The following is an 18,843-nucleotide window of genomic DNA, read 5'->3' on the forward strand; positions in this document are numbered from 1 at the left end:
GAGAAGGTTCACCAGATTGATTCCTGGGATGGCAGGATTTTCATATGAAGAAAGACTGGATCAACTAGGCTTAAACTCACTGGAATATAGAAGATTGAGGGGGATCTTATTGAAACGTATAAAATTCTAAAAGGATTGGACAGGCTAGATACAGGAAGATTGTTTCCTATGTTGGGAAAGTCCAGAATGAGGGGTCACAGTTTAAGGATAAAGGGGAAGCCTTTTAGGACCGAGATGAGGAAAAACTTCTTCACACAGAGAGTGGTGAATCTGTGGAATTCTCTGCCACAGGAGACAGTTGAGGCCGGTTTATTGGCTATATTTAAGAGGAAGCTAGTTAAAGGGATCGGGGGGTATGGAGAGAAAGCAGGTACAGGGTTCTGAGTTGGATGATCAGCTATGACCATACTGAATAGTGGTGCAGGCCTGAAGGGCCGAATTGCCTACTCCTGCACTTATTTTTTATGTTTCTATATGAACTTTCTTACAGAAGATGCGGGAATTGAATGGCGTCACCCTGAGCTGTAATAGCATTGTGCTAACCGCAATGCCTCTGTGTATTTTTTGTTCTGTACTGCTGTCACAAAGCCACATATTTCACAACACCGACCTCTGATAATAGACTGGATTCAGATTCCGCTCCTGAGGCAAGAGGCCCTCACCCACACAATCTGTGCACACTCTACCAGCAGCCTGGTCCGTGAAAGGACATTGTGTGGAGTTCTCAACATCACAGCATTCAACACAAGCCTCACATTCTTGCCTTCCGGCTTCTCAGAAACCATGCCACCTCTGGAAAAAAAAGCTGCTCTGGCAAGCTTCACATCAAAAGAGAGCGGTATGTAGACCTTCCAAACAGGTCCCACTGTGGGGACCGCAGCAATGCTCAATCCAAGGGCCTATATCCGAAAGACATGCTGAATGGGGCCTTTGAAAGATTGGGCACACGGTCAGCTGTTCACATGCCTGCTGAGCTGCATTTTCCTCCACAGGAATTTGGGAATCAAACACCAGCTCATTCTTTCGTCTCATTACCCAAGTATTGATGTGGATGAGAGCCTTGCGCACGAGCTCTCAGAAGGCTGAGAGAGTATGGGTATCACGCTGGCATTGCGGTTAGTGTGACACTATTAAAGCTGGGGGTGGAGTTTGAGTTTGAAAGTTTACACGTTCTCCCCATCTGTGCATGGGTTTCCCCCGCGTGCTCTGGTTTCCTCCCACAGTCCAAAGACGTTCCACTGAGTAGATTAATTGCTCATTGCAAATTGTCCTGTGATTAGGCTAGGGTTAAATTAGTGGTCTCTGGACAGTGCAGCTCATTGTCTGGAAGGACCTGTCCTGCACTCTATCTATAAATGTTCCCTATAGTGACTGGGGAGTCCAGGACCAGAAGGGACAGCCTCAGAAATAAGGGCATTCATTTAGTACAGAGTTAAGGAGGAATTTCTTTAGACAGAGCGCGGTGAATCTGTGTAATTCACTGCCAAAGATGGCTGTGGAGGCCAAGTCATTGGGTGTATTTAAAATGGATGCTGATAGTGTCTTGATTAATGAGGACATCAAAGATTACAGGAAGAAGGCTGAAGAATGGTGCTGAGAGGGATAATAAACCAGCCATGATTGAATGGGCTGAATGGCCTAATTCGGCACCCATGTGTTTACGGTCAGCAGAGTAGCCCAGCAGTTAGTGTAACAATTTACGGTGTCAGCCATTCCCACTGCAGTCCGTGCGGAGATAACACTTTCTCCTAGTGCCAGTGTGGGTTTCCTGTCGGTGCTCCAGCTTCCTCCCACATTTCAAAAAGACATACCAGTTAGGATCAATGAGTTGTGGGCATGCTGTGTCAATGCCAGACAGGCTGTCCCCAGCAATCCTTGGAGTGTGTTGGTTGTTGAAGCAAATGACACATTACATGCTAACTTTTAACATGGAACATTAAATGCTGCATCACAGTAACAGGCCCTTCTGCCCACAGTGTTGTGCTGACCTTCTCTAGAAGCAATCTAACCTTGCCCTCCCACAAAGCCCTCCAATTTTTCTATCTATATCTGAATTCAGAGCAGGCATGGGATACCCTGTCTCAGAACCTGCTCCAATAATTTGCCCACCAGAGAGGTAATACCCAGGGCTATCCAAACTCTCTTTCTTGAACTAAGAAATAACATCCCTCAAGGTTGCTTGCACATTGATAGGGTGGTTAACAGAGGCATAAAGTGTATTAGCCTTTCACTGGTCGGGGGATTTGAGTTCAAAGGCAGTGAAGTAATGAAGCACTTCTATAAGATTAGTTAGACCACACTTGGAATGCTGTGTTCAGTTCTCGTTGCCTCATTATAGGAAGGATGGGGAAGCTTCAGAGAGGGTGCAGAGGAGATTGACCAGGATGCTGTCTGGATTAGAGAGGGTGCAGAGGAGATTCACCAGGATGCTGTCTGGATTAGAGAGGGTGCAGAGGAGATTTACCAGGATGCTGCCTGGATTAGAGAGGGTGCAGAGGAGATTGACCAGGATGCTGTCTGGATTAGAGAGGGTGCAGAGGAGATTCACCAGGATGCTGCCTGGATTAGAGGGGGTGCAGAGGAGATTTACCAGGATGCTGCCTGGATTAGAGAGGGTGCAGAGGAGATTGACCAGGATGCTGTCTGGATTAGAGAGGGTGCAGAGGAGATTTACCAGGATGCTGCCTGGATTAGAGAGGGTGCAGAGGAGATTCACCGGGATGCTGCCTGGATTAGAGAGGGTGCAGAGGAGATTTACCAGGATGCTGCCTGGATTAGAGAGGGTGCAGAGGAGATTCACCGGGATGCTGCCTGGATTAGAGAGGGTGCAGAAGAGATTCACCGGGATGCTGTCTGGATTAGAGAGGGTGCAGAGGAGATTCACCAGGATGCTGCCTGGATTAGAGAGGGTGCAGAGGAGATTTACCAGGATGCTGCCTGGATTAGAGAGGGTGCAGAGGAGATTCACCAGGATGCTGTCTGGATTAGAGAGGGTGCAGAGGAGATTCACCAGGGAGCTGTCTGGATTAGAGAGGGTGCAGAGGAGATTTACCAGGATGCTGTCTGGATTAGAGAGGGTGCAGAGGAGATTCACCGGGATGCTGCCTGGATTAGAGAGGGTGCAGAGGAGATTCACCGGGATGCTGCCTGGATTAGAGAGGGTGCAGAGGAGATTCACCAGGGAGCTGTCTGGATTAGAGAGGGTGCAGAGGAGATTTACCAGGATGCTGTCTGGATTAGAGAGGGTGCAGAGGAGATTCACCCGGATGCTGCCTGGATTAGAGAGGGTGCAGAGGAGATTCACCAGGATGCTGTCTGGATTAGAGAGGGTGCAGAGGAGATTCACCAGGATGCTGCCTGGATTAGAGAGGGTGCAGAGGAGATTCACCAGGGAGCTGCCTGGATTAGAGAGGGTGCAGAGGAGATTCACCAGGATGCTGCCTGGATTAGAGAGGGTGCAGAGGAGATTCACCAGGGAGCTGCCTGGATTAGAGAGCTTGTTTTATGAGGATAGGTTGAGCATGCTGGGGCTTTTCTCAGGAGGAGGTAACTCACATAAAGTGCCCACATAAAACACACAGCAGGCCAGGCAGCATCTATGGAAGAGGGTAAACAGTTGATCTTTCGGGCCAAGACCCGTTATCAGTATGAGAGGTGATTGATAGAGCTGTAAAAGATGATGAAATAGTGCATATCCAGAGACATTTTGCCCAGGTGGACCAAACAGGCATAGTATCAAGGTGATAGGAGGAAAGTACAGGGATGGGGGGGGGGGTGATGTCAGAGGTAAATTCTTTACAGTGGAGTGGTGGGTATGTGGAACACACCGCCAGGGAGTGGTGGTAGTGGTTGATACATTAGGGGCATTTGTTAAATATTATATGCATTTAAATAGACATATCGATGATGGAAAAATTCAGTGTTATGTAGAAGGGAAGGGTTAGATTGATCTGAGAGTCGGTTAAAAGGTCAGCATGACACAATGGGCCAAAGGGCCTGTACTGTGCTGTAATGTTCTATGTGTAATCAGTCACCTGGAACTACGCATGTGGCCAGTGAGGACTCTGTATGTGATCAACCACCTTTTCAGCCCACCCGCCTGGCCACTTGCTTGCAAAATCAAAGACACCTCAGCAAGAAGCAGGAATGCCTCCCTGGAGCACATGGTCAGAGCCAAGCTTTGGCCGCTGTGGCCAAGACTGATGCTGGGCTGCACAAGGCCACTCTGATCGCTAGCCAAGAGCAGCACACATCTGAGGGACACTGAAGGAACTTTGATTACGTTTCTAACTCAGTCTGTGAGTTTTCAAACACGGTCTGTCTTATATTTGAAAGGAATGACGACGACTGACTGCAAGCATTTGCACTTTTAAATGATTTTTTTCCACCAGAATGTACCCTTACAGGTAACTCTCAGAATGGGTCAGAGACATTCAATTACATAACACCACAAGACACAAGAGGAGAATTAGGCCATTCAGCCCATCATGTCTGCGGTGCCATTCCCTCTTGCCCGATTTAGAATCAAAATCAGGTTTAGTATCACGGGCAAATGTCATAAAATTTATTATTTATCCCTCTCAACCCCATTCGCTTGCCTTCTCACCGTAACCTTTGACACCCTAACACGAAGCTGGGTGGTAGTGTTAGCTGTGAGGAGGATGCTAAGAGGATGCAGGGTGACTTGGATAGGTTAGGTGAGTGGGCAAATTCATGGCAGATGCAACTTAATGTGGATGAATGTGAGGTTATCCACTTTGGTTGCAAGAACAGGAAAAGAGATTATTATCTGAACGGTGGCCGATTAGGAAAAGGGGAGATGCAACGAGACCCGGGTGTCATTGTACACCAGTCATTGTAGGTGGGCATGCAGGTACAGCAGGCGGTGGAAAAGGCAAATGGTATGTTGGCATTCATAGCAAAAGGATTTGAGTACAGGAGCAGGGAGGTTCTACTGCAGTTGTACAAGGCCTTGGTGAGACCGCACCTAGAATATTGGGTGCAGTTTTGGTCCCCTAAACTGAGGAAAGACATTCTTGCCATAGAGGGAGTACAGAGAAGGTTCACCAGATTGATTCCTGGGACGGCAAGACTTTCATATGAAGAAAGACTGGATCGACTAGGTTTATACTCACTGGAATTTAGAAGATTGAGGGAGGATCTTATTGGAACATATAAAATTCTAAAGGGATTCGACAGGCTAGATCAGGGGTCGGCAACGTTTACCACTGAAAGAGCCATATGGACCCATTTCCCACAGAAAAGAAAACACTGGGAGTCACAAAACCCGTTTGACATTTAAAATGAAATAACACTGCATACAACGGTTTTTTTTGCCTTTATGCTATGTATAAACAAACTATAATGTGTTGCATTTATGAAATTGATGAACTCCTGCAGAGAAAATGAAATTACATTTCTGCATGCAACAAAAACATTTTGAACTCTGAAAAAAAGACGTTGGGTTGAAGGTTACTCCATAGTTAGCCTACCTTGGATCGAAGAATTAAAAGAAAGCGCGCACTGGCGGGTGTCAGGCATTGGCAGTGGTGATGTATATTAATAGCGATAAAAAACACGTTGTAGCAGTGTGCTACACGCAGCGCTAAAATAAAGACACTGCAGTCAAAGGTAACTTTATTCGAACTAAACAGCCTTGCTTTAAAGCCTCCCTCAACCCGTCCCCGTGGGCGCGGAAGCTCCAAAAGACATGTACTCACAAACCCCTGTAGGCTATCTCCCTCAGCCGGAACGGTGGCTAATTGTGAGCCGGTTCAGATGTGCCAGGAATTGGGGTCTCCACAACGTTTTATTTAGATTGTACAAGATCACCATAATCTTCAAATTTCAAATTACATTTCAAAAACTAACAAACCACGGGGAGCCGCAGCACAGAGATGAAAGAGTTGCATGCAGCTCCGGAGCCGCGGGTTGCCGACCCCTGGGCGAGATGCAGGAAGATTGTTTCCAATGTTGGGGAAGTCCAGAACGAGGGGTCACAGTTTAAAGATAAAGGGGAAGCCTTTTAGGACCAAGATGAGGAAGAACTTCACACAGAGAGTGGTGAATCTGTGGAATTCTCTGCCACAGGAAACAGTTGAGGCCGGCTCATTGGCTATATTTAAGAAGAAATTAGATATGGCCCTTGTGGCTAAAGGGATCAGGGGGTATGGAGGGAAAGCAGGTACAGGGTTCTGAGTTGGATGATCAGCCATGATCATACTGAATGGAGGTGCAGGCTCGAAGGGGCGAATGCCCTACTCCTGCACCTATTTTCTATGTTTCTAATCAAGAACCTATCAAACTCTGCTTTAAATATACCCAATGACTTGGCCTCCACAGCCGCCTGTGGCAGTGAATTACACAGATTCACCACCCTCTCCCACTATAGGAAACATCCTCATCACATCCACTCTATCTAAACTTTTCAATATGCAATAAGTTTCAATGAGATTCCCGCCCATTTTTCTAAACTCCAGCGAGCACAGGCCCAGGACCATCAAACACTCTGTGTACATTAACCCCTTCATTTCCAGATTCTTGCTCATTAAATTCCTCAGTTAAATTTTTTTTCAGTAAATATAAATATATTTAAGACAATGTTGGAGAGATTTTCACATAGCAGGGGAATTAAGGGTTGTGGGGAAAATGCAGGTTGGTGGAGATGAGTCCATGGTCAGATCAGCCATGATCTTATTGAATGGCGGAGCAGGTTCGATGGGCCAGATGGCTGACTCCTGCTCATGTTTCTTATGTCGTCTGGACCCTCTCCAACGCCTTTACTTCGATAAGGGACCCAGAATGACTGACAAATGCCTTTACTGTTCTACCTGTATGATGTGTATGGACAGTAATGAATCTATGGGAATTCTCAAGCTCAGTCCTGGACAGTCAACCTCGAATTCTGAGACCGGATGGGCACTAGCCAGACCGCACCTGTGAGCGGATGTGCTGCCGCTGGAGCGGTTCGCAAGAATGATTCCAGGAATGAAAGGAGGCAGAGATAGTTCCCCCTCCAAGGTTCAACACTTAAAAAGGAAATCCAAAGATTCCAGGAATGTGAGGAGTGTTTGATGGCTCTGGGCCTGTACTTGCTGCAGTTTAGAAAAACGAGGGGGATCTCAGAGAAACCTATTGAATATTCCAGTTGCTCAGAAGAATAACATGAGCTGCCTTAATGACTATTGCCCGGTAACACATCTACAGTACAGTACAGAAATACTTTGAGAGGTTGGTTGTGACTAGACTGAACTGCTGCCTGAGCAAGGACCTGGACCCATTGCAATTTGCCTATCGCCACAATATGTCAATGGCAGATGCAATCTCAATGGCCCTCTACACAGCCTTAGACCAACTAGACAACACAAACACCCATGTCAGGATGCTGTTCATCGACTATAGCTCAGCATTTAATACCAACATTCCCACAATCCTGACTGAGAAGCTACAGAACCTGGGCCTCTGTACCTCCCTCTGCAATTGGATCCTCGACTTCCTAACCGGAAGACCACAATCTGTGCGGATTGGTGATAACAAATCCTCCTCGCTGATGATCAACACTGGTTCACCTCAGGGGTGAGTGCTTAGCCCACTGCTCTACTCTCTGTATACACATGACTGTGTGACTAGGTACAGCTCAAATACCATCTATAAATTTGCTGACGATACAAGCATTGTTGGTAGAATCTCAGGTGGTGACAAGAGGGCGTACAGGAGTGAGATATGCCAACCAGTGGAGTTGTGCCACAGCAACAACCTGGCACTCAACGTCAGTAAGACGAAAGAGCTGATTGTGGACTTCAGGAAGGGTAAGACGAAGGAACACAAACCAATCCTCACAGAGGGATCAGAAGTAGAGAGAGTGAGGAGCTTCAAGTTCCTGGGTATCAAGATCTCTGAGGATCTAACCTGGTCCCAACATATCGATGTAGTCATAAAGAAGGCAAGACAGTGGCTATACTTCATTAGAAGTTTGAAGAGATTTAGTATGTCAACAAATACACTCAAAAATTTCTATAGATGTACCGTGGAGAGCATTCTGACAGGCTGCATCGCCGTCTGGTATGGGGGGGGCTACTGTACAGGACCAAAAGAAGCTGCAGAGGGATGTAAATTTAATCAGCTCCATCTTGGGTACTAGCTTACAAAGTACCCAGGACATCTTCAAGGAGCGGTGTCTCAGAAAGGCAGCGTCCATTATTAAGGATCTCCAGCACAGAGGGCATGCCCTTTTCTCACTGCTTTAGGAGATACAGAAGCCTGAAGACACACACTCAGTGATTCAGAAACAGCTTCTTCCCCTCTGCCATCTGATTCCTAAATGGACATTGAAGCTTTGGACACTACCTCACTTTTTAATATATAGGATTTCTGTTTTTGCATGATTTTAATCTATTCAATATACGTATACTGTATAAAGTATACAGAATAAGATTTACTGGTTTATTTATTATTTTTTCTTCTTCTGTTATGTACTGCATTGAACTGCTGCTGACAAATTTCACGTCATATGCCAGTGATAATAAACCTGATTCCGATTCTGGATAATTGAAAGCCCCACGGAGTATTAAATCAAGTTTAATTATTATTAAAACCATATGTACGTGCAGCTGAATGAGACAGCATTCCTCTGGGGCCAAGGTGTAAAACATTCAAAAGAGGAAGCAAACGTTCAAAAATAGCGAGTAACATAATTCAAATATTGAGCAAAGAAGCCTATTCACATAAAAAACATCTACAGTCCAAGACCTCATCTCTCATCTGGTCTGCAGCAGCAGTCTAGCCCAAGGCTTGAGGCCTAGTTCTCGCAACAACCGAGACTACACAGCTCCCATGTTGTCTGCCCCTCCACTAGACAAGAGTAACAGGCTCGAGGCAACTTACATTATCACTGTCCAAGAGTCTTGCGTTTGCAAGTGAAATGTCTGAGACAAGCTCCCACTTTTATACTGCACCAACTCCGATGCTTACGAGTAGCGGGCTACAACATGATCTGCAGCCAGGTCAGCTCCTCTGTACCCAATCCGGCTTCTCCGACTCATCAGCGGGCTTCTTTGGAATCCGAACAGCCTCCCTCTCCAACGTCTCAGCCAACTCTTCCTCCAACACCAGTCCAGCTTCTCTGATCAACGAGCAGCTCACTGATGGATTAGCCCAGCAGTACCCGAAGTGGAACAGAATTGTCTTTGAATTGTAAAAAATAATTTATAAAGAAAAAAAGCACCTTTGGGTGGCCTTTGAGAGACTGCTGCATTTGCACATGCTGCCATTTTATCAAAAGGTGTGGAGAGTGGAGAGGATGTTTCTTACAGTGGGGAGTCTATGATGAGGGCACAGCCTCAGATTAGAGGGACATCTATTTTGAACGGAGATGAGGAAGAATTTCTTTAGTCAAAGGGTGGTGAATCTGTGGAATTCATTGCCACAGATGGCTGCGGAGGCCAAGTCATTGGGTATATTTAAAGCTGAGGTTAACAGGTTCTTGATTAGTCAGGGAGAAGCAAGGAGAATGGGATTCAGAGGGATAATGTATCAGCCATGATGGAATGCCTACTTCTGTTTTTATGGTCTTATCCTGGCCACCGTCTCGCTCAGTCATCCCCAATCCCCCCCCCCCCCCCCACCCCACCGCCTGCATTCCCAGATCTGTGAGGACCACAGAGACAGCTGCCTTTAGGGAGATCAGCCATGATTCTCTAACAGCAATCACAATGCTGCACTTTCATATCTAACATGAGCACCAGCCTCTCCAGCACTGAGGACATCTTCAGAAGGATCTTCCAGTAACACGATGGCGTTTTTGATCACAGCAGCTTTACAGAATCAACCAAAGGTGCTATTGTCCTTTTTAAACATAAATTTCATGATGGCAAGACCGTGCCGGACATTAAGAACTGAAGGTACTGCAGGTCTACCCCATCAGTGAGTTGTTCATTGGCAGAGAAACCGAAGGAGCCAGACTTGGTGCGGTTTGGCCACTGACCGTGTCTGAGGGGCTTCGGAGGAGTTGATGCAGGAAGTAAATGTGCAGATGGCAGGGGCTGTGTGGCCTCGTTTGTAGAGAGGACCAGGCCTCAGGCCCCCCAGGAGAGAGGCATCGGAGTTGGTGTACTCCAACAGAGGCAGTTTGGCGCAGTGCCCATGCTGGAGTCAGTGCTGCCCCCCAGTGTTCACTAGGAAGAAGGCAAATTGTACTGTGTTCGACTGCAGACTGCTGCAACATTCATGGACTCAGGGTCTTGGGCTATATTTTTTTGTGTGACAGTATTTTAATGATAGCTAATAATGCTTGCTATCTTATATGTGCCTTGTGCTGTGTGTGACTGCTGCACTGTTTCACAACTTGGCCCCAGAGTAACGCAGTTTCAGTCAGCTGTATCCATGGGTATTCACGTGTGGTTGAATGACAACTTGAACTTCAAAAGGCAGCATCTGTTATGAAGGGCCTCCATCATCGAGGAGATGCCCTCTGCTCAATGCTACCATCAAAGGCTCTCATAGATGTCTACAGATGGAGGCATTCTACCTGGCTGCATCACCCAGGACAGTTACAGAAAACATAAAAAAGCTACAACACAATACAGGCCCTTCGACCCACAAAGCTGTGCCGAATGTGTCCATGCCTTAGAAATTACCTAGGATTACCCATAACACCCTAGGTTTCTGAGCTCCATGTACCTATCCAAAACTCTCTTAAAAGACCCTATCGTATCCACCTCCACCACCGCTGCTGGCAGCCCATTCCACGCACTCACCACTCTGAGTAAAAAAAACTTACCCCTGACATCTCCTCTGTACCTACTCCCCAGCACCTTAAACCTGTGTCCTCTTGTGGCAACCATTTCAGCCCTGGGAAAAAGTCTCTGACTATCCACACGATCAATGCCTCTCATCATCTTGTACACCTCCATCAGGTCACCTCTCATTTTTATTCAATGTTAGTGATAGAGCACAGAGCAACCCTTCAAGCCACGCCTCCCCAGCAAACCTAAATCATGGGACAATTTATAACGACCAATTAACTTCTCTGTTTGACTATCGACGGTGACAGGAGGAGTCCGATGCACCCAGAGGAAATCCACACATGCCGCGGACAGAACGTAGAGACTCCTTACAGAGCAGCGCAGAATTGAACTCTCAACTCTGATGCCTTGAGCTGTAATACTGTCGTGTAAACTGCTATGCTACCATGACCTACTCTTCTGACTGCTAGCACGAGGGAGGAGGTACAGCAGCCTGAAGACACACACTCAACATTTCAGGGACAGCTTCTTCCCCTCCACCATCAGATTTCTGAGTGGACAGTGAACCCGCCAACACTTCCTCACCATTTCCTTTTCTTTTACTGGTCTCTTTTTGCTCTACTTGTGTAATTTGATTTTTTATATTTCTTATTGTAATTCATACATTTTTTAATCTTTGGAAGGTGTGCTGGATACTGGAGCTGGCTGGGTTTACTGCAGGGGGTTCCTGTGGGAGAACCAGCCGATTTATGGAGTCTCCAGAGCCAACCATACAATCAGGGCTGTGTGGCAGTTACTGAGTCCAGTTTTCCCACTGCTGGCCATTCATTTAAAACCTTTTTCGTTTGCAAAAGCATGCCTGGATTGAGGAGAATTTGAAAGACTTTGAAGCCGGCTCTCCAGGGTAACTGTGAATACCAGCACAATGCAGCTGTTATGGCTGCAGGCCTGTTGGGGAGATGCGGGAGAGCCGGTGCGTGGGGGTGGCAGGTAGCAGGCAGATGATGCAGGGCAGTGCAACTGTTTGGGGGGGGGGGGTGGTTTGGGAAAGATTATCCTTTTCTCCCTGGGTGGAAATGGCTAAAACAAGGGAGCATAATTATAAGTTGATTGGAGGAAAGTACTGGGGATATGGGGGGATAGCAGAGGTAGTGTTTTTTTTCCCCCTCACAAAGAATGGGAAGAATTTTCTGTATATTTTACAAGATTTCTAGCATTTGTAAAATGTCTTCTTTTTCTGATCAACTTTAGAGAGAGTGCAGAGATTTACCAGGGAGCTGCCGAGATGAGAGAGCATGTCTTATGAGGAGAGGCTGTGAGCTAGGACTTTTCTCTTTGGAGCGCTGGAAGATGAGAGGCGACTTGACTGAGGCGTACAAGACGATGAGGCATGGATCAAGTTGAAAGCCTTATCTCTTTCTTCGGGAGAGAAATGGCTAATACGAGGGGGCATCATTTTAAGGAGAAAGTAGAGGAGGGGGGATATCAGGGGTGTTTTATTTTACACAGAGAGTGGTGGGTGTGTAAAATGTGGTAGCGGCAGCTACATTAGACCGGGGTCACCAACCTTCTTTGCACCGCGGACCAGTTTAATATTGACGATATTCTTGCGGACCGGCCGAGTGAGGGGGCGGTGTGGGTATTAATCACGACCGGAATATATGTGATAAGTCAACTATAAGTCACTTAAAAGTGGCCAATACACTCAATTTCATTTCTAAAAGGGTTTATCTAACGAATTTAATATTAAACACAGCACATATTTTCCCCACGTGAATATAGTGATAAATCAATTATAAGTCACTTATAAGTCAATAGCATCATAACATTTTAAGTAACGTTTGGATATTAAACACACAGCATATATTTTCTTCGTATGAACATATAAAATACCAATACAACACACCAATATCACTGAATCAGTGGGAGCCCTGGGCTTGTTTCCCTGAAACAAGATGGTCCCATCGAGGGGTGATGGGAGACGGCTATAGTCGAAGGGGGTTCCTTATCTCCAGTCTATTCCACAATTTAGTTTTCATTGCAGAAAACCCCACTACAGAGAGATATGTTGTTGGAAATGGAAGCAACGTTTTCAATGCTTTCGTGGCTATTTCAGGATATTCAGCCTTGACTTTGATCCAGAATGCCAGCAGAGATGTTACGTCAAACATACTTTTCAGCCCACCGTCATTTGCAAGCTCGAGGAGTTGATCTTCTTCCCGCGCTGGCATGGGTGATTCACCGGGGACATTCACAAATGGGTCACGGACCCATTCTTTTGCACGCCTTGGGTCATTTGCAGTTGGGAAGTAAAGCTCGAATTCTGTCAACAGCAAAGATCGGTGATCGTGCACCAGCTGTGAGAAGGACGGCGCAGCCTCAGTCTCTCCCAAAATCCCAGCTAATGTTGGGAACATGTCAACTATGCCTCTGTCCACTCGCCGTCCCCACAGTTCCAGTTTGGCTTTGAAAGCAGACACTTTATCTGCCAACTCGAAGGCAGTTGTCATTCTCCCTTGAAGTGACAAATTGAGTTCATTGAGCTGATTGAAGATGTCACACAGATAAGCGGGTTTTGCTATCCGCTCCTCATCACTGAAGTGTGCTGCCAGTGGTGACTATTTTCCTGAAAGAAATCTCTGTAGCGGCTCTCTCAACTCAAAAACCCTGGCCAGGGCTCTCCCCCTCGATAGCCACCTGACTTCAGTGTGGAAGAGAAGGTGCTTGTGCTCTGCATCCATTTCCTCACAAAGCTGCTCAAACAGACGTGAGTTAAGGGTTTTTGCTTTGTTGTGATTGATAACTTCAACAACGTCACTCAATACGCTTTTAAGATCAGGTGACATTTTTCAGCTAGCCAGCATTTCCCTTTGTATGACACAATGTGTAGACTGGCATTCAGGAGCAATCCCTTTGACTCGGGTAGTGAAACTAGATAGCCATCCAGTCATAGCTGCAGCCCCGTCTGCATATTCCAAGACAGAGTGACCAGTCCAGTTTGCCTGACATGTAGTCATTCAAAGACTTGAATAGCTCTGCCCTAGTTGTGTTAGGTGGCAGTGGCAGTGCACACAACATATACTCGTGCACATCTTGAAATATATATTGTACATAAACCAGCATTATTGCCTTGTTGTCGACATCGGTAGACTCGTTGACCTGGACAGCATACCATGGTGACTTGCTTATCCGTTCCAACAGCTGTGCTTCGATGTCCTCTGCAATGTCATCGATTCTCCTTGAAACTGTGGTAGCAGAAAGAGAAACCTGTGCCATCTTGTTAGCTGCAGCTTCTCCCAACAGTTCATGTCCTTGGCAGCAGGCCGAATCAATTCTTCACCAACAGTGAAAGGCTCCTTAGCCTCAGCAGTATGGCTGGCCACTGAGTACGATGCTCTCAGAGCAGCAGCATTTGTGGAGGTGGTGGCTCTCAGCACTTGCTTCTGTCCCGCTTGCTCACGTTTTTTCTGCTCAAAAAAACTCAACGGCTTTGTCTTTAAGTGCAGGGTGCTTGGACTCAGGGTGCCGAAGCAGTTTTGAGGGCTTCATTGCCTCATTAGACAGCTTATCTCCACATATCACACGGGGGGGCTTGGAGCATGCGAATCACCGGTCGCATTAAAGCCATATTTTATGTACGACTCGTCGTATTTTCTGTTGAAGGAAGTTTTCTTTTCTTTTTGCAGTCTCAGCCTCAGCTGCCTCTACGTTATCATCATCGTTAGGCCTTTTATGTCCCCTACCACCTCCTCCAAAGAAACTCTCAAGCGATGTTTGTTTTTTTTACTCATCAAGTACAGTCGGTCCTCCTTATCTGCGAGGGATTGGTTCCGGGACCCCTCGCGGATACCAAAATTCGCAGATGCTCAAGTCCCTTATTCAACCTGTCCCAATCTGCTAGACCTTAGGACCCAGCAGAACCCCAGACCTTATTTAACCTGTCTCAGTGCAGTGGACATTAGGACCTGGCGCCAGAGCTCTGAGAGCGCAGTGTTTCTGTTCACGCAAATAATCACAATCACGATTGAAAATAAAGTGGAAATAATAAAGCGATCGGAAAGAGGTGAAACGTCATCGGTCACTGGAAAAGGGTTAGGTTATGTCGATCAACAATCGGAACAATTATAAAGTGAGAAAGGCTCTACCCCGATGAAAGCTACAATTATTACTAAGCAACGCAGTGGTTTAATCATTGGGTTTTGGGTTTTTGATCCTCCACATCAACCTGGCACAGTGGAGAGCGCACTAGGGAGCGATCTGTCTCGAGTCCCGAGAACTTCCGTACCCGAGCCCGGCGCTGAAACATACGTTCTTAAGTGTTTTATAGGTAAAATATGTACTATATACTAAGACAAACATTTGACTAACTGACACTAAATAATTCTGGATGTACCTGTTTTGACTTACTTAGTACAAGAACTTACAATTATTTTCAATCGCAATGCACGATAACCCATGCACGTCCTCCCGTATACTTTGTCATCCCTAGATTACTTATAATACCTAATACAATGTAAATGCTATGTAAAATAGTTGTTATACTGCATTGTTTAGGGAATAATGACAAGAAAAAAAGTCTGTAATGCTCGAACAACAAGTGCTGGAAGAGCACTTCTGGGTTTTCACGATCCGCGGTTGGTTGAATTCACGCATGCGGAATCCGCGGATAAGGAGGGCCGACTGTAGTTGTAGGTTAATGACCAACGGATGACCTCGCGTGCGTTCAAGTTCAACAGTGGGCGTGACGGGGTAAGAGGAAAGGTGCAGCTGACTCATACTGTTTCATCTTGCCAAATCATATCGTTTCCTCGCGGCCCGATAGCACATGCTTTGGTTGGGGACCACTGCATTAGAGATATTCAAGAGTCTCTTAGAGAGGCACATGGATGATAGAAATGTGGAGGGTTTTGTAGCAGAGAAGGGTGAGAGCGATCTTGGAGTCGGGCAAAAAGATTGGCACAACTTTGTGGGCCAAAGGACCTGTACTGTGCCGTAGTGTTCCAAGTTTGCTTACTGTCATCTGACTGTATAACCAAATGAAACATTCTCTGGACCATGGTGCAAGCACACAACATATATAACACAGCACAAAATATCATAAATAGCTTAATAAAATAAATTCCACCTGCTTGTCGTGCACAGCACAGGTAAACAGTACTGTACGGGAACAGGCCATTCGGCCCACAATGCTGTGCTGAACCAGCTAAAAGCAAATCAAAATCACCCAAACACTAATCCCTCTTACCCACACCATGGCCATATCCCTCCATCTTCCTTATATGCTTAACTCCTTCATCAGCCTCTCCTCACGTTTCTCCCAAGTAGATCCAAACACTATCAAATCATCTAGATACACCAGCACCAAACTGAAAGAACCCCAGCGGGCAGATGAAGGCTGTCTTCTCTTTATTGCCCTCACTCATCGGGATCTGGTAGCACCCACTCCTCGAGTCCAGCACACTGAACCACTTCGCACCGCTCAGGCAGGCCAACGCGTCCTCGACCCTCGGGACGGTATACTGGTCAGGGACAGTTTGCCAACTCAAAGTCCTATAGTCCACACTCATACGCACCCTCCTGTTCTTCTTCCGGGCCACTACTATTGGGAACACATAGGGGCTTCGGGACTCAGTGATGATTCCAGCTCCCTTCAGCTCGCACAAGTGCTGCCGCACATTTTCCACATCTGCCAGGGCCAGTCGCCATGACCTCTCTCTGAACGGGGTGTCACTCGGATGGTGTGACGGGTGCTTTTGGAGCAGTCCACATCAAAGTCACCCCGAGAAAAGACATCTTCCAGCTTCAGCATCTTGTCCAGCAGCCTGCGTTTCCACTCCGGCGGCACAGGAGAGTCCCCAAAGTTAAAGGCCTCAGCGTTCAGCTTTCCTCGGTTTTCCTATCCTTCCCCCTTAGTGGGCCTCACAGGGGCACTAGACAACATTACCGTCACCAGGAACAAATGCACCAGCGTCATCCCTCTCAAAGGCGATTTCTCTCTCCGCAGTGTTCCTGACACTCACAGTTATCCACTGGCCATATACCACCGCTGGCCTCTGCACTTCGGGCCTCACCAGCACCCCCGCCGGAAATTGTGTCTCCCCCTTAAGATCATCCAGGGCATCTACTAACAGGGCTTTGCCCGCCAGCACTCCGGAGAATCTGGGGGTCCCCATCACAAGTGCCACCTCCCCCAGTCGGATCACCTTAGGCCTCGCCTGCGTACGCCACACTGTCCCTCGTTTACACTCCGGATCCAGTCCGAAACACTGGATGTACTGAGAGGGTCTCCAGAAAGTTCTCCCTCCCCTTCTCCTTACAGACTCCCAGGAGCCATCACACAAGGGGGGAGTTAGTCCACACCAGGAGGGCTGCACCACTGGTTTCCACCAGGTCCGGACACACCAACATCTCAATAGCTTCGGACACTCGCACATCATCCTCTGAGAATTCCAATCTCACTGACAGGTACCCATCGTGTGGGTAATCACCTTCGCTCACTACACACGCATAATGCACCGGTATATCCTCTAAAACGCACCAGTTTACAATCTTAACTCTATCCATCTCGGCACTACTGGGTATTCATGATTCCACAGCTACTGGCACTTCAATCCCGGGCATACTGCGTATGTTAATCAAAATGGCTTCTTTGTTAAAAGTAAAACTGCTTTTTGTTTTGCTAACTAGTGAGGGAGTGTTTTCTTGCAGAGCATTCTCGAAGCTTCTCGCAACCTGTTTAGGTTAAAGGTGCTGATAATGGGGATTGTATTCATTTGTTAACTAATTGGGTTGGATGTTATTTTCCCTTGTGGGTCTGGGAGCTGGGATTTCGCGGTCTTTTCAGGAGTTGGGGAGAAGACGGCGAAGAAGATGGACGTGTCCCACACTGCGAGGTTGACCACTTCAAGTGGTCCCAGCTGCAGGAAAGTGGAGGTCGGAGGAGAGCGATGAGGAGTCGAACGGTTTGATGGTTGAGCTCCAACGAGGGGCACTAAATTGACTGAACTCTGATAAATTTTGGCGCCTTTTCTTTATTTTCTTTTCCTTCATATATATTGTATTGTTATTAATCACTTAGTTCTAGTAAGATTTATACAGTGTATTCTGTAACAGTACCTGGTGTGAGCTTGAAATTGTGTGTGACGTTGCATTAACGTGTATCCACAGCATCTGCGTATACGGGAGGCAGGGTTGGCGAGTGGCTGGAATTTTCCCCTAGACATACACCAGCCTGTCACATAAGCGTTACATATGCACATGCCCATCCAAACACCTCTTAACAGCCTCTAACACACTCACCTCTACCACCATTCCAGGCATTCATCATTCTGAGTAAAAAACTTAGCCCTCACATCCCTTTTGAATCTATCCCCCCCCACCTTCAATGCATGTCCTCTGGTATGGACATTTGAACTCTGGGAAATGCACAAACTTTGTGTGCTCTATCTATGCAACTTATAAACCTCTATCAGATCTCCCCTCAGCATCTGCCACACCAGAGAAAACAACCCAGGGTTATCCAGTGTCTCGTGATAGCACACACTCTCGAAACCAGGCAGCATCCCAGTAAAACTCTTCTGCACCCTCCCCAAAGCCTCAGCATCCTTCCAATAGTGGGACAACTAGAACAGCTGTCCCAGTGATGGGACCCCAGTGACGGCAGGATATTCACTAGTCTCACAGTTTGACTGTCCCAGTGACGGGACCCCAGTGATGGCAGGATATTCATTAGTCTCACAGTCTCGCTGTCCCAGTGACAGGACCCCAGAGATGGCAGGATATTCATTAGTCTCACAGTCTCGCTGTCCCAGTGACAGGACCCCAGTGATGGCAGGATATTCATTAGTCTCACAGTCTCGCTGTCCTAGTGACGGGACCCCAGAGATGGCAGGATATTCATTAGTCTCACAGTCTCACTGTCCTAGTGACGGGACCCCAGAGATGGCAGGATATTCATTAGTCTCACAGTCTGACTGTCCTAGTGACGGGACCCCAGAGATGGCAGGATATTCATTAGTCTCACAGTCTCACTGTCCCAGTGACAGGACCCCAGAGATGGCAGGATATTCATTAGTCTCAGTCTCACTGTCCCAGTGACAGG

At 46.9% G+C, this 18,843-nt stretch overlaps 1 protein-coding gene across 1 annotated transcript in view; it reads right to left on the reverse strand.

The window, feature by feature from the left end:
- LOC132390630 (prolyl 3-hydroxylase 2-like) overlaps positions 1 to 18,843 on the reverse strand; it is a 158,719-nt gene that overhangs the window by 88,020 nt on the left and 51,856 nt on the right. The window contains exon 2 of the mRNA XM_059963227.1: positions 17,859 to 17,957. Within this exon, the coding sequence (XP_059819210.1) occupies positions 17,859 to 17,957 (99 nt within the window). The remainder of the gene's footprint in view (positions 1 to 17,858; positions 17,958 to 18,843) is intronic.

This window comes from Hypanus sabinus, chromosome 2 (genome assembly GCF_030144855.1).
Source record: "Hypanus sabinus isolate sHypSab1 chromosome 2, sHypSab1.hap1, whole genome shotgun sequence".
Taxonomy (NCBI): Eukaryota; Metazoa; Chordata; class Chondrichthyes; order Myliobatiformes; family Dasyatidae; genus Hypanus; species Hypanus sabinus.